This window comes from Helianthus annuus, chromosome 13, assembly GCF_002127325.2.
Source record: "Helianthus annuus cultivar XRQ/B chromosome 13, HanXRQr2.0-SUNRISE, whole genome shotgun sequence".
NCBI lineage: Eukaryota > Viridiplantae > Streptophyta > Magnoliopsida > Asterales > Asteraceae > Helianthus > Helianthus annuus.
The window spans coordinates 51,095,591-51,108,146 of record NC_035445.2 but is presented as its reverse complement, the minus strand read 5'-3'; the positions used below and the strand labels follow the sequence as shown (position 1 = coordinate 51,108,146).

Here is a 12,556-nt window from a genome sequence, read left to right as displayed (position 1 = left end):
TTGGGTTTTCCAATGGAGACTCAAGTTCAATTCTCACTTGTGTCAGGGTGGATATTGGCAACGAAGGATTTGGACTAAGCCTTGTGTGAGGTTGTCAGTTCGACTCCTGAGCTCAACCGAGTTTTCGACCCACCGTGTGTTACGCCAGAGAGTTTTGCTCTTGTGGTGGCACAACAACTGTCAGGCTGGCGGTATGGTTTCCTTGGGGAACGCCTAAAAAACCAAACTTTGAAACCAGCGTGGGCCCGATTAAGACAACATAGTCTGGCAAAAGTGAGGCAATACGGGGCTCTCCGATTTGGAGAGTGTGGTCAGTGGCGAAGCTTGACGTTTTCGATCGTGGGGGTGGGGGGGTCGAAAATGTATATACCCAAAAATTTCTATACGAAAACTACATATATAACACTACTGAGCAAAAAGTTCAGGGGGTTGCCCCCCCCCCCTCGCGTCAGTGGCGAAGTTTGACGTTTTCGGGGGGGGGGTCGAAAATGTATATACTAAAAAATTTCTATAGGAAAACTACATATATAACACTACTGGGCGAAAAGTTCGAGGATTCGAATTTTAACAAAGAATTTGATGGACTAAAGATAAATATCTCTATAAATACAAATTATGACTTTGAAAGTAACAAAGAATTTCACTTGGTACACAGGAAATCATATGGAATGAAACTGGTTAAACTCAAAACACCACCACCTAAGTAATGGAATTAGTAGAATATAATAATATGATGGTGATGTATTATGTGAGTTTGGTTAAAAAAACGAAATGTAAAATTTTACATTCTTAAAATGTTGTCACATATTTCATCAATCACTACTTTGGCCCTTTTCTCATTGTTTCCTTTACATGAATGTAAGATTTGTAGAGAAAAAACATATATGTGAAACGAATCACATAAATCATGTGTAAACAATGTCGAATAAAAGCACACATAATCACGTTGATTAAACGTATCCCATATTATTATGAAAGTAGTTCTAATGCAAGTAACACTGAATAGAGTCCCTTATGAGCACAGTTTCCTACTACCAGTTCTACTACCTGACAATAGGGGAAAATACTTAGAACAGTTATGTACATCAAGCCAGCAACAATTGGGTGTGTAAATCTTGTCGACCAATTTGAATAAAAAAACAGATATAGAAAGAAAAGGAAACATGAGTCAATAGAATTTTCTCAGTCATGAAAAGGAAAATGATAATGGTGAAAACAATAAGTCATAATTGGTAAGATCAAAAGGATAAAGACAACATAGCTATGTAAGAACCATTAACCGTCATAGCCCCTTGTAACTGAAATAGTGAAAATAAGTGATTAGGAAATTATGAGCTGGCCAAAGACAATGATTATGCTCAGATAAATAATCAATCAAAGAAGTAAAGCAAACCTGTCATGGTTGTACAAAAACCAGTTGCCGTGTGATGGCATAGTCAATTACATGACCTTCTCAGCTTTGTAACGAAGACACACTGAAATCTTATCCTTGCTCAAGCTCATACAAAAGAGCTGCAATGCATCACCATAGCCTTGACTAAATCCTAAGATATTTTCATGTTTAAAAGGTAATAACATGAAAATCCGCAAAAGCACACATAACTGCCAATGTCCTTCAACACATGTCTCCAAAATTAACCCATTGTGTTCAAATTTAAAATCTATATAAAGCAATAGCTTTTAGATTGCTTATAGATTGACAAGCTAAATCAAGAATACACAACCCTTTTCTAGAAACCTAAAAAATTGTGGATTTTCAACGATATATTTACATACAAACACAAAAGACTTTTACCTTCTTCGTATGGCACAACAGAGGCGCAAATATCTCCTCTAAACAACTTTCCCCACACTTTCACCCTCTCATATCCTATAAAGCAACATCAATAGCTACATCAATCTTCTGCAACAAACTAAGTATCGACCATAAAAACCCTAAATAAGGATCGATCGCAAAAGTTAATGTACCTAGATGGAGGAATCAAGATGGGAGGAGGAGAGAGCAGCCGTGGATGCGGCGATAATAGTTGTGACAATGGCAGAAGATGAAAGCTTTATCATTGGTTTTCGTGAATAATGGATTTAGGGTTTCTGTGTAAGAGACCCCCATGGCTGATCTTGGCGCTGATGTTTGCTTCATCATGGATCGTGTGGGGTAGAGATGCGTGTGCGACGGCAGAGCACAGAGTACAACAACCACCGTTGATTATGACGCCGGCGAGGTAGGCAGCCGGAAGAGTGGCAGGCCCTTTTATCTCCAAAACCCTCATTCTCTCCCTGTCTCTCTTTGTCTTTTTGTTACACCCTAATCCGTATCTCACGAACACGTGGATACGAGTAACACTTGCTGGTTGTAATAGAAACAGCCATGTGATCCAATAACATAGTGCCAGGAAGTCTGGCACTATTCATTTTGTTCTAATATTAATCAGGAAGTCTGGCACTATTCATTTTGTTCTAATATTAATAGATAGGAATATTAATAGATAGGAATAGGAATGTTAGAACTACCTATTATTTACAAATTTATGCACAAAATATCAAGGAGATAGTATTACCCCTTACAAGCCAAGATCATTAAAATATACGAAGGGTAAAACATGCTCAATTGAATCGTATAATTAAGGAAATATGTACTTCCAAGTAAAGATACCTCACAAAGACACCAACAACTCCAATTATAATCTATTGCAACCATTTAGTTTCCTTAACATACTTATACATAAGTTAATAGAGAAAAAAGTAATAGTTTATGTAATCAATATATGAAAATATAAAATTTAGTCATTCAAACCACAACTTGCAAACATCACATCCAGATTATAGTTTATGGTAGATTAATGATAAAAGTGTTACCAGTCAATTATCATGATAACACGCATATTACTTTTATGTTGATCATATATATTTAAATATATAAGATAAGATTTTCTGTAACGAGTCTAATGATTTTATATTTTGCAAGATTTAAAACTTGATTAAGTATTTGTACTGTTTTCTGGATCTTCAAATAAGTTTAGACGGTGTTTCATTTTCCTTGTTTTTCTTTGAACCGCAAAGACTCGGGGTTATGTCTAGTGTCGAAATCTCGACCTCTAAGCAGGAATTGAATCTGCGTCTCCACTCGAAAGAAGAAACATCTTTAGCACTAGACTAAACTCTCAGGACATTTCATTTTCCTTGTTAGTAAAAAAAAAAAAACACTTAAAGCTACAAACAAATCAAAATACGCAACTTTATACATAGGACTATAAATATAAACCATAAAGTCAAATGCATATGAAACCCGCGCCAATGTTATGCAACTGGGACCCACATAGATCATCCACTACGCAATCACCGTTACTCAAAAAGTTATAAATATATTTGCTTTACCAATTCAAATTTGTTAAACCAAAATGGGGACGAAGCAATTATCACTGGCGTGCATACGTGGCACCGGTGCCGGAGACGGGTATTCGGGTGGATTGTTAGGGCGGCCGCACTACCCGTCGATGCCGAAGTATCCGAAAGGAGTGGTGGTAGAAGTGGAGGAAGCGACGGAGGGTAGGGTTTTGTTGTCGGTGAGCGGAATGAGTTGTTCGGCTTGTGCGGGATCGGTGGAGAAGGCGGTGAAGCGGTTGCCGGGGATCAAAGAGGCTGTTGTTGATGTGTTGAATAATCGAGCTCAAGTTTTGTTTTATCCTAACTTTGTTAATGTAAGTTTTGTTGCGTTTTCGTTGTTAATTGTTGTGCGAATCGGTTGATCTTCGTGAGTTATAGCTGTTTAATTAGATTTAGGGCTTGGTTGATCTTCGTGGTTGTTGAATGGTTCAAACATTTGCCTCGGTTAAGACCTCTAATCTGAATTGGTCAGACATTAGCCTTTGAACGGTTAATATGAATTGGTAAGACATTTGTCTCTGAACTGTTAAACATTATACTGACTTTTAATGGTTTAGATCCCTTACTGGTTCAGCACTTAATTGGTTCAGACCTCTTACTACTGATGATTTAGTACTTAACTATTCAGAAGTTGCCAAAATGGGAATTAGAAGAGTTTTATTTTCAGATGTCTGTGCTTAAGAAATTTAGGGGGGTGTTTGGATCTGTGTTTGTATTCATTCAAAGACCAAGCTCTGTCACATGATGTAGAGGTAGAATGTCAATAAGGTGTTGCCACTTCAATGGCTGTACAGGCATTAAGTGTTGGTTTCATCACATAGAGAGGGAGTTCTCATGTGACCTGACTCCGACGTGAGAGTACGTATTGAGATAAAATAAGAGAGAAGAGAGTTGTGAGAATGTCTAACCCTTTGCTTGTGCCTGGCAAGTGGCAAGAATGTATATATGCTGAAGTGTTTTAGGATTAGGACCTTTTTGTTAAGGTGCCGATTCGTTTACATATTGTCAGTTGTCCTGTCAGACCTACTATTGGCCGTTGGGTTGAGTCGTGCTACATTCTATTGTGGTAGCACGGATATCCAGAGCTAATGACTCCAGATAAGTCATGCATCTGGTCCGGAGCTACCTTAGGGGTTACCTGATGTGGAACCGATAACTTAAATGAGTGACTCATTTGTGAACAGGTGGGACGGGTGAAAAAACAATCCATAATTCATGAAATAATCATCATAAGACCTTTTTAATAATTTAGCTTTTATTTTATATTTTTTGGTTTTATTATCTATTTTAGTTAAGTCTGTTGTGTTGGTTATGTTGACCGAAATTTCATTTAAGATTCTAGTCGATATTCGGTTACTTTGACCGAACTCAATGAGTGGGTTACTAGAATAACCTATAAAGAAAGACTCGTTTGTGATGTTTAGGACAACTTTTGATACATTAATAAATTCTCTCATTAAGGTTTTTTTTTTTTTTCTAAACGTTTGCTAGAACATATTTAGCACTTTTATCACTTCCTTTCCGCGTCATTACCCCTTCCATTTGTCATGTGATGATGGTGAGTTGAAAACTTAGATCTCCAAAACAAAACGCGTAGTACAAGCACAAGCATCCTATCGAATACAGGACTGCATTTTATAGGAGTTTGTAATGCATGTTGAATGATCTTTGTAGTGCCTTTCATTTAAAAATAAAATAGTACATTCAAATCTAAACAACTGTTTTTATAGGAGGAGACTATTCGCGAAGCCATTGAAGATGTTGGGTTCGAAGCTACAATAATTACAGAGGAAACAAACGAAAAATCTACTCAAATATGTCGAATACTCATTAAGGGAATGACTTGCACAACTTGTTCTAGTACAGTCGAGTCGGCTTTAAGGTCCATACACGGAGTCCACAGAGCTCAAGTTGCATTAGCAACCGAAGAAGCCGAAGTCCTCTATGACCCCATAATCGTGAGCCACAACCAATTCATTAAAACCATAGAAGACACCGGGTTTGAACCCATATTGATTAGCACAGGCGAAGACATGAGCAATATAAGTTTACAAATAGACGGACCATGGAACGATTTTTCAATAAATATGATCCAAGAATCTCTCCAAGCGCTTCCCGGGGTTGTAAAAGTCGATATGGATACAAATCTCCGAAAGTGTTCCGTTTCTTACAAAGCAGATCTAACCGGGCCCAGAAGTTTTATCAAAGTAATTGAATCAACTGGTTCTGGATCATCCGGACCGTTTAAGGCTAAGATATTTCCTAAAGGCGGGGGACGAGATTCGCATAGACACGAAGAAATCAATCAATATAAAAGATCGTTTATGTGGAGTTTAGTTTTTACGGTACCCGTGTTCTTAACCTCGATGGTGTTCATGTACATCCCGGGACCTAAACATTTACTGGATACGAAAATTGTGAATATGATGACTGTAGGCCATCTTGTAAGGTGGATACTATCGACTCCAGTTCAGTTCTTTATCGGTCGTAGATTCTACACCGGGTCCTACAAATCATTGCGCCATGGTTCCGCAAATATGGATGTTTTAATAGCACTGGGAACAAACGCAGCCTACTTTTATTCGGTTTACTCCGTTTTAAGAGCTGCCGCTTCACCACATTTCGAAGCTACTGATTTCTTTGAAACAAGTGCGATGCTCATTTCGTTTATTTTACTTGGAAAGTATTTAGAAGTTATGGCGAAAGGAAAGACATCCGAGGCGATCGCAAAGCTTATGGATTTAACTCCTGATACCGCAACACTGTTGAGTTTCGATAGTCAAGGGAATGTCGTAAATGAAGAAGAGATTGATAGTCGGTTGATTCAACGGAACGATGTGATTAAGATTCTTCCGGGTGCGAAGGTAGCTTCGGATGGGTTTGTTACGTGGGGACAAAGTCATGTAAACGAGAGTATGATCACGGGTGAGGCTCGACCCGTGGGAAAGAGGAAGGGTGACCCTGTGATCGGGGGTACGGTTAATGAGAACGGGGTTTTGCATATTAAGGCGACACGAGTTGGGTCGGAAAGTGCGCTTTCGCAAATAGTTCAACTTGTTGAATCGGCTCAGATGGCTAAAGCTCCGGTTCAGAAACTCGCTGATCGGATTTCGAAATTCTTCGTGCCTCTGGTCATTTTCTTTTCGTTTTCTACATGGCTTGCTTGGTTTCTTGCCGGAAAATTTGACGGGTACCCGAAATCTTGGATACCTTCTTCTATGGATAGCTTTCAGCTCGCTCTCCAGTTTGGAATATCGGTTATGGTTATCGCCTGCCCGTGTGCTTTAGGCTTGGCTACTCCAACTGCCGTAATGGTTGGTACCGGCATCGGGGCTTCTCAAGGCGTTCTTATAAAAGGAGGTCAAGCATTAGAAAGTGCACATAAGGTGGATTGCATTGTGTTTGATAAAACGGGGACTCTTACAATCGGCAAGCCGCAAGTTGTTAACACAAGATTGCTAAAGAACATGGTACTTAAAGAGTTCTATGAATTGATTGCTGCAGCTGAGGTACATCTTGTTCACAAATAGCGGTTTAATTTGACTAAAATGTTTAGTTTTGACGTTTATGCATATGTTTTAGGTGAACAGTGAACACCCGTTAGCCAAGGCTATTGTAGAATACGCGAAGAAATTTAGAGGAGACGAAGAGAACCCGGTATGGGCAGAAGCGCAAAACTTCGAATCGATAACGGGTCATGGTGTACGGGCCATTGTTCAGAACAAAGAAATAATAGTGGGAAACAAGAGTTTGATATTGAAGAAAAATATTAATATCTCCATTGATGCTGAAGAAATCTTGACGGAAATTGAAGAATTGGCGCAGACCGGAATTCTTGTATGTATAGACGGTCAACTCACTGGAGTTCTTGCCATTTCTGACCCGTTAAAGCCCGGTGCTCGTGAAGTCATCTCCATACTTGGGTCAATGAAAGTCAAAAGTATAGTGGTTACTGGAGACAACTGGGGAACTGCGAATTCCATTGCTAAGGAGGTCGGGATAGATGATGTCATCGCTGAAGCGAAACCGGAGGACAAAGCAGAGAAAGTGAAGGAGTTACAGGCTTTGGGACACGTGGTGGCGATGGTAGGAGACGGGATCAATGACTCGCCAGCACTGGTGGCTGCGGATGTCGGGATGGCTATAGGTGCTGGCACAGACATAGCGATAGAAGCGGCCGACATTGTGTTAATGAAAAGCAATCTAGAAGATGTGATCACAGCCATTGATCTCTCCAGAAAAACATTCACTCGGATCCGGTTAAACTACATCTGGGCTTTGGGGTACAACCTTCTCGGGATTCCAATTGCCGCTGGTGTTCTTTTTCCGTTCACTGGATTCCGCCTGCCACCTTGGATTGCTGGAGCCGCCATGGCGGCCTCGTCGGTGAGTGTGGTGTGTTGCTCTTTGTTGTTGAAGTATTACAAAAGGCCCAGGATGCTGGAGACATTGGAGATGCAAGGAATAACAACTGTTTGAATGATTGTATATACAAGTTATTTTAGAGTACCAAATGTGGTTTTATTTTTGGGTGGGACCAACATGTGCATATGTAGTAACTAATAAAGGTAGTTTTATAATTGTAATGTATTAGTCAGTGTACAAACCTCCATGTTTAAAAGCAGCCCTTAAATTTCATGCTATTTGAAAGTAGTGTGTGTCAAGGGTATGCTGTTTAGCAATAACTATTCATTTGAGTTAAAAGGTTTGGGGAAAGGCGAGCGTATGTTAAAACAAGTACTAGTGTTTATATAGTTCTCGATGGCACTGAACGTACATTTATGTATATACACATATGACTTTTCAATAAAAAGCAAATTTTACGCTTTTAGAATCTAGATAAAAGATCAAATACAAAATTACTCTATCAGAACATTTTAAAAAATTACTATACAAGAACACTAGATTAGAACCCCGTGTATTACACGGGTTGAATAAATGTAATTTTATATACCAAATAATAAAAAAATGTATCTTTAAAAATCTCATTTATTACACGGGTTGAATAAAAGCAATTTTATATACCAAATAATAAAACAATATATATTTAAAAATCTCGTTTATTACATTGGTTGAATAAATGTAATTTTATATATTAAATAATAAAAAAATATATCTTTAAGAACCCCGTGTATTGTACGGGCTGGGTAATTTAATTTTATATATTAAATAATGAAAACAGTTACATTTTTAAGAATCTCATGTGTTATACGGGTTGAGCACATGTAACTTTATATACCAAACAATAAAAAGTTATATCTTTATAAGCCCTATGTATTATATGGATTGAATAAATCTAATTTTATATACTACATAATAAAAAAAGTTATATTTTGAAAACCCCGTGTATTACACGAGTTGCATAAATGTAATTTTATATAGTAAAAAATAAAAATGTTATATCTTTATGAAACATCGTTTATTACACAGGTTGAATGAATTAATAAAAATTTATATCTTAAAAAAACTAACGGATATACTCGATATACGATGGATTGGGTGATTGCGGTGATGATTCTTATAACTGTCATGTAAACATAGTGATTACCGTATTTGAGTTGAGAATTGAACACGAAAAATAAAAGTATAGAACCAATAAACCTCTTTTAAACATTTTTTGAAATAGGTTTAATCCTTACCTACTTTAGTTTAGTAAAATAAATAAATATTTACATTAATTTCAGGATAAATAATTTTAAAATCTGATAAATATTTTAAAATATTATATTATCTCCTATATTAATTGTTTAATTTTATATTAAATTTAATTGTATAATTATCTTTTAATTGATATAGATGCTTCAATGAATAACATATGTCCTTCTATTGTTTTTTTTATTATATATTATAGATATACATATAGGTTTTAAACAAAGTTTAAAATCAAGAATTAAATGTACAACAAAATCGTGAAGTGTGTGTGTAATTTCTCATGATCCATAATTCCTTGGTTTTCATTATCTTATTTTGTTAGTTGCATTTATATGTTTGTCCAGTTTTTATGTATGTAGTTTTGATATATTATTGTAGATTTAAATAATAAAATCGACGTAAATGCCTTAAATTTGAAATTAAATCATCAACAAATATGTGCAAAAGCTTCAGTAATTTCGATATACAATTATGTGTTAGATTAGATTAATTATTATTATTATTATTTGTATTAGATTAGATTAAATATTATTATTATTAGTATTATTAATAATTTTAATCAAGTAAATGAGAGAATGACAAGTGTCCCAAAACAGGTTTCTTTTATTATATAGTATAGATTTTACAAAATTACTCTAGAAGATCAAATTACTCTACAGGATCATTTGTATAGTAATTTTGATAATTACCCTACAAGCAAATAATTACGAAAATGTCACCGCGTTTTTTTGCCTTTTTCATGCTATTTGTACGTTAAAGTTATTTGTACGGAAACTTTACTCTTAGAATCTAAAGGAGAATCATATAAACACATTTTGTTTTTCTTAGCTACGATCCGACGCTTATATATCTATGTAACCATCTTTTTTTATTCTTTTTTCCTCACTGTATTTGTCTAAGACTACATACAATTGGGCTGTAAATGAATCAAATGTTCGGCGAACAGTTCGTGAACGACTGAACCGTTCGGCGGTAAGTTCGTTTGTGTTCGTTCGTTTATTAAACAAACGAACACGAACAAGAAATTTCGTTCGTTTAGTTTAATGAACAAACATGAACAAAGGTCACGTTCGTTCATTTATATTCGTGAACGTTCGGTAACGTGTTCGTTTGTGTTCGATAGTTCATTAGTGTTTTGTTTTTATATATTATTTAAATATTACAAGATCCCGACAAATAAAATATTTAATAAGTGTTAGTGTCTTATATGATCTATTCATGAACGCGTGTTTGTGTTTGTTTATTTCCATTTGTATTCATCAACGTTCGTTTTCGTTTGTTGTCTAAGGGGCTGTTTGTTAGCCTCTGAATGGTCATTAAAATGGTCATTAAGAGGCTACCTCTTAATGGAACCATTAAGAATTTTACTAATGAGAAGGTAGAAAAATGTGACATGTGATGATTTACCATTCAGATGTTGCCTCTTAACCATTCAGACTTGAGGTTACCTCTTATTCATTCAGAGGTTTTAAACCATTAAGAGGCAACATCTGAATGGTCATTAAGAGACTACCAAACAGCCCCTAACATTAACAAAACAAACACAAACGAACGCGAACAAGTTTATTTCCTTAACAAACGAAAACAACATAAAATCTCGTTCGGTAAGTGTTCATGAAGCGTTCGTGAACACATATATTCTTTAACAAACGAACACGAACAACGTCTCATTCGTATTTGTTCGGTTCGTTTCGTTTGCAGCGCTATATACACCTATACACATTGAATATAGAAAACGTTTGTTTACCTTTACATCAAAGAAGGTAACTTAGTATTTAATGTTCAATATTAAATGACTTACTTTTATTATTATACACATTGAATATAGAAAACGTTTGTTTACCTTTACATTAAAGAATGTAACTTGCAAATGATCTCTAGATCAAGTGGTGGAGGGCTTGCATTTCTCTTGAGAGATGCAGGTTCGACTTTCATTTGGTGCAGAGTGAGGTACTGATGGGCAATGATAGGAGACCCAGTGAAACATGGGTTGGATCCTTGAGCCAAACGGGTTTTACCGGTAATTTCACTGTCGTGCCTATGGGCGGGTGGGTTACCAGGTTTTCCCCGGAATTGGTGGTGGACTCGGGTTACTCTCGGAGAACTCCGTTTGTCCAGTGGGTACCCCGAGAGTGCTCGGGATTGAGTTTGTTGGCCGTTCAAAAAAAAAATAAAGAAGGTAACTTAGTATTTAATGTTCAATATTAAATGACTTACCTTTATTATTTTACTAGTATTAAGCCCTTGCGTTGCAGCGGTTATCATAAAACTGTGTTAAGCAATACTATACCATTGTCAGCGACCACCAACACCGAAAAATCTCGTAAAAACAAAATAAATAAAAACGAGAAAAAAATAACGCTGAGCGCAAAGCAGACGTAAAATCTTTGAATCACGTACGCTCGTTGCTAGGAGAAATTAAACCGAAACGTAAAATATAGAAAAAAAATAACTAAGTCCATCCAGGACCCGCGTGTTGGACGATCTTGTCAAACACATAAAAATATACGTGACGCGACGAGCCAGTCAAACGGGAAAAAATATACGAACAAATGTTGAACCCCACACGCACGTTGTGGTGCGTTAACTCACAAAATTTAGAACAAAACAAAAAACTTGGGAAAGATGAAAAGTACGGTGGACTAAAATTGAAAATAAAAGAGAGTCAAGATTAAATTGTAAAAGATGAAAAACTTTGGGTTATAAGTAAGAAAACAAAGGGTCTAAATTGCAAAATTGAAGTTATTTATTAATTTTAAATACAGATAAGAATAAAAATAAGTGATACTTATATATTGGTTATTAATTAATATTTATATTAAAAGAAATTTATTAAAAAATATAAATAAAAATTATGAGGTTGAAGGAGAGAATGCCATGTGACATTATTTAGAGTCTTTTATTATAAGTTAGATTAGATTTTCAATAAAAGATAGACTCTAAAATATTCAAACATTCTTAACTATCTTAAACCACAAAGTCGATGATTTTTATGTCACCGACACCCTCACTTTTATTCTTTGTTAGAATCGCCCTCTTTATTCTGAATTTTCACATATAGCCCTCGTCTTTCAAACTTTGCTATTATCATCCCTCTACGTTGCTTTTCCACAACCCCCTCAACTTTTACATATTTACGCCACCAATCCTTTACTTTTTCATTTATACTACCACATCCTCATCTTTTATACATTTCCGTCACCACCCCTCTACTTTTATACTTTCCATTTTTACCCTTCTACTTTTATTTTCCCTCAAATTTTAGATTTTGCGTTTTTATCCCTTGCAATATTACTCCATTTTAACCCAAGATTACTACTCTTACTTTGCAAATACCAACGCACTATGTTTTACGAAATGTCTTAGTCATTGTGTTTTACACTTCATGTATACCTTTGTGGTTTACTTTTTTTTTTTTTGTAATTGTGTTTTATGCATTATGTTTTACATTTTTTTAATCGTCTATTACACATTGTGTTTTACGAATCATGTATTGCCTTACTACATGTTTCCACCTGTC

At 35.9% G+C, this 12,556-nt stretch overlaps 1 protein-coding gene and 1 long non-coding RNA gene across 3 annotated transcripts; one reads left to right on the top strand and one right to left on the bottom strand.

Moving 5' to 3' along the window:
* Positions 1-1,146: 1,146 nt before the first annotated feature.
* Positions 1,147-2,399, bottom strand: LOC110897781. Of its 2 annotated transcripts, XR_002568941.2 has the most exons (3): positions 1,969-2,399; positions 1,394-1,870; positions 1,147-1,298 (listed from the first exon to the last, which is right to left on the bottom strand). It is a non-coding gene; the product is annotated as an uncharacterized LOC110897781 (long non-coding RNA). The 2 variants fall into 2 exon arrangements; XR_004876100.1 differs by having other exon boundaries at positions 1,147-1,870; positions 1,969-2,394.
* Positions 2,400-3,383: 984 nt separating this feature from the next.
* Positions 3,384-8,027, top strand: LOC110897780 (probable copper-transporting ATPase HMA5). Its single transcript, XM_022144513.2, has 3 exons — positions 3,384-3,698; positions 5,115-6,893; positions 6,967-8,027. Exons 1-3 carry the CDS (start codon positions 3,399-3,401, stop codon positions 7,861-7,863), a joined length of 2,976 nt encoding a protein of 991 aa, XP_022000205.1. The 5' UTR covers positions 3,384-3,398; the 3' UTR covers positions 7,864-8,027.
* Positions 8,028-12,556: the final 4,529 nt, after the last annotated feature.

Bases quoted from the DNA above. Each gene is read 5' to 3' on its own strand.
- LOC110897780 (XM_022144513.2), top strand. From the start codon at position 3,399: ATGGGGACGAAGCAATTATCACTGGCGTGCATACGTGGCACCGGTGCC. The intron at 3,699-5,114 runs GTAAGTTTTGTT...CTGTTTTTATAG, and splicing joins TTTATCCTAACTTTGTTAAT to GAGGAGACTATTCGCGAAGC. The intron at 6,894-6,966 runs GTACATCTTGTT...CATATGTTTTAG, and splicing joins AATTGATTGCTGCAGCTGAG to GTGAACAGTGAACACCCGTT.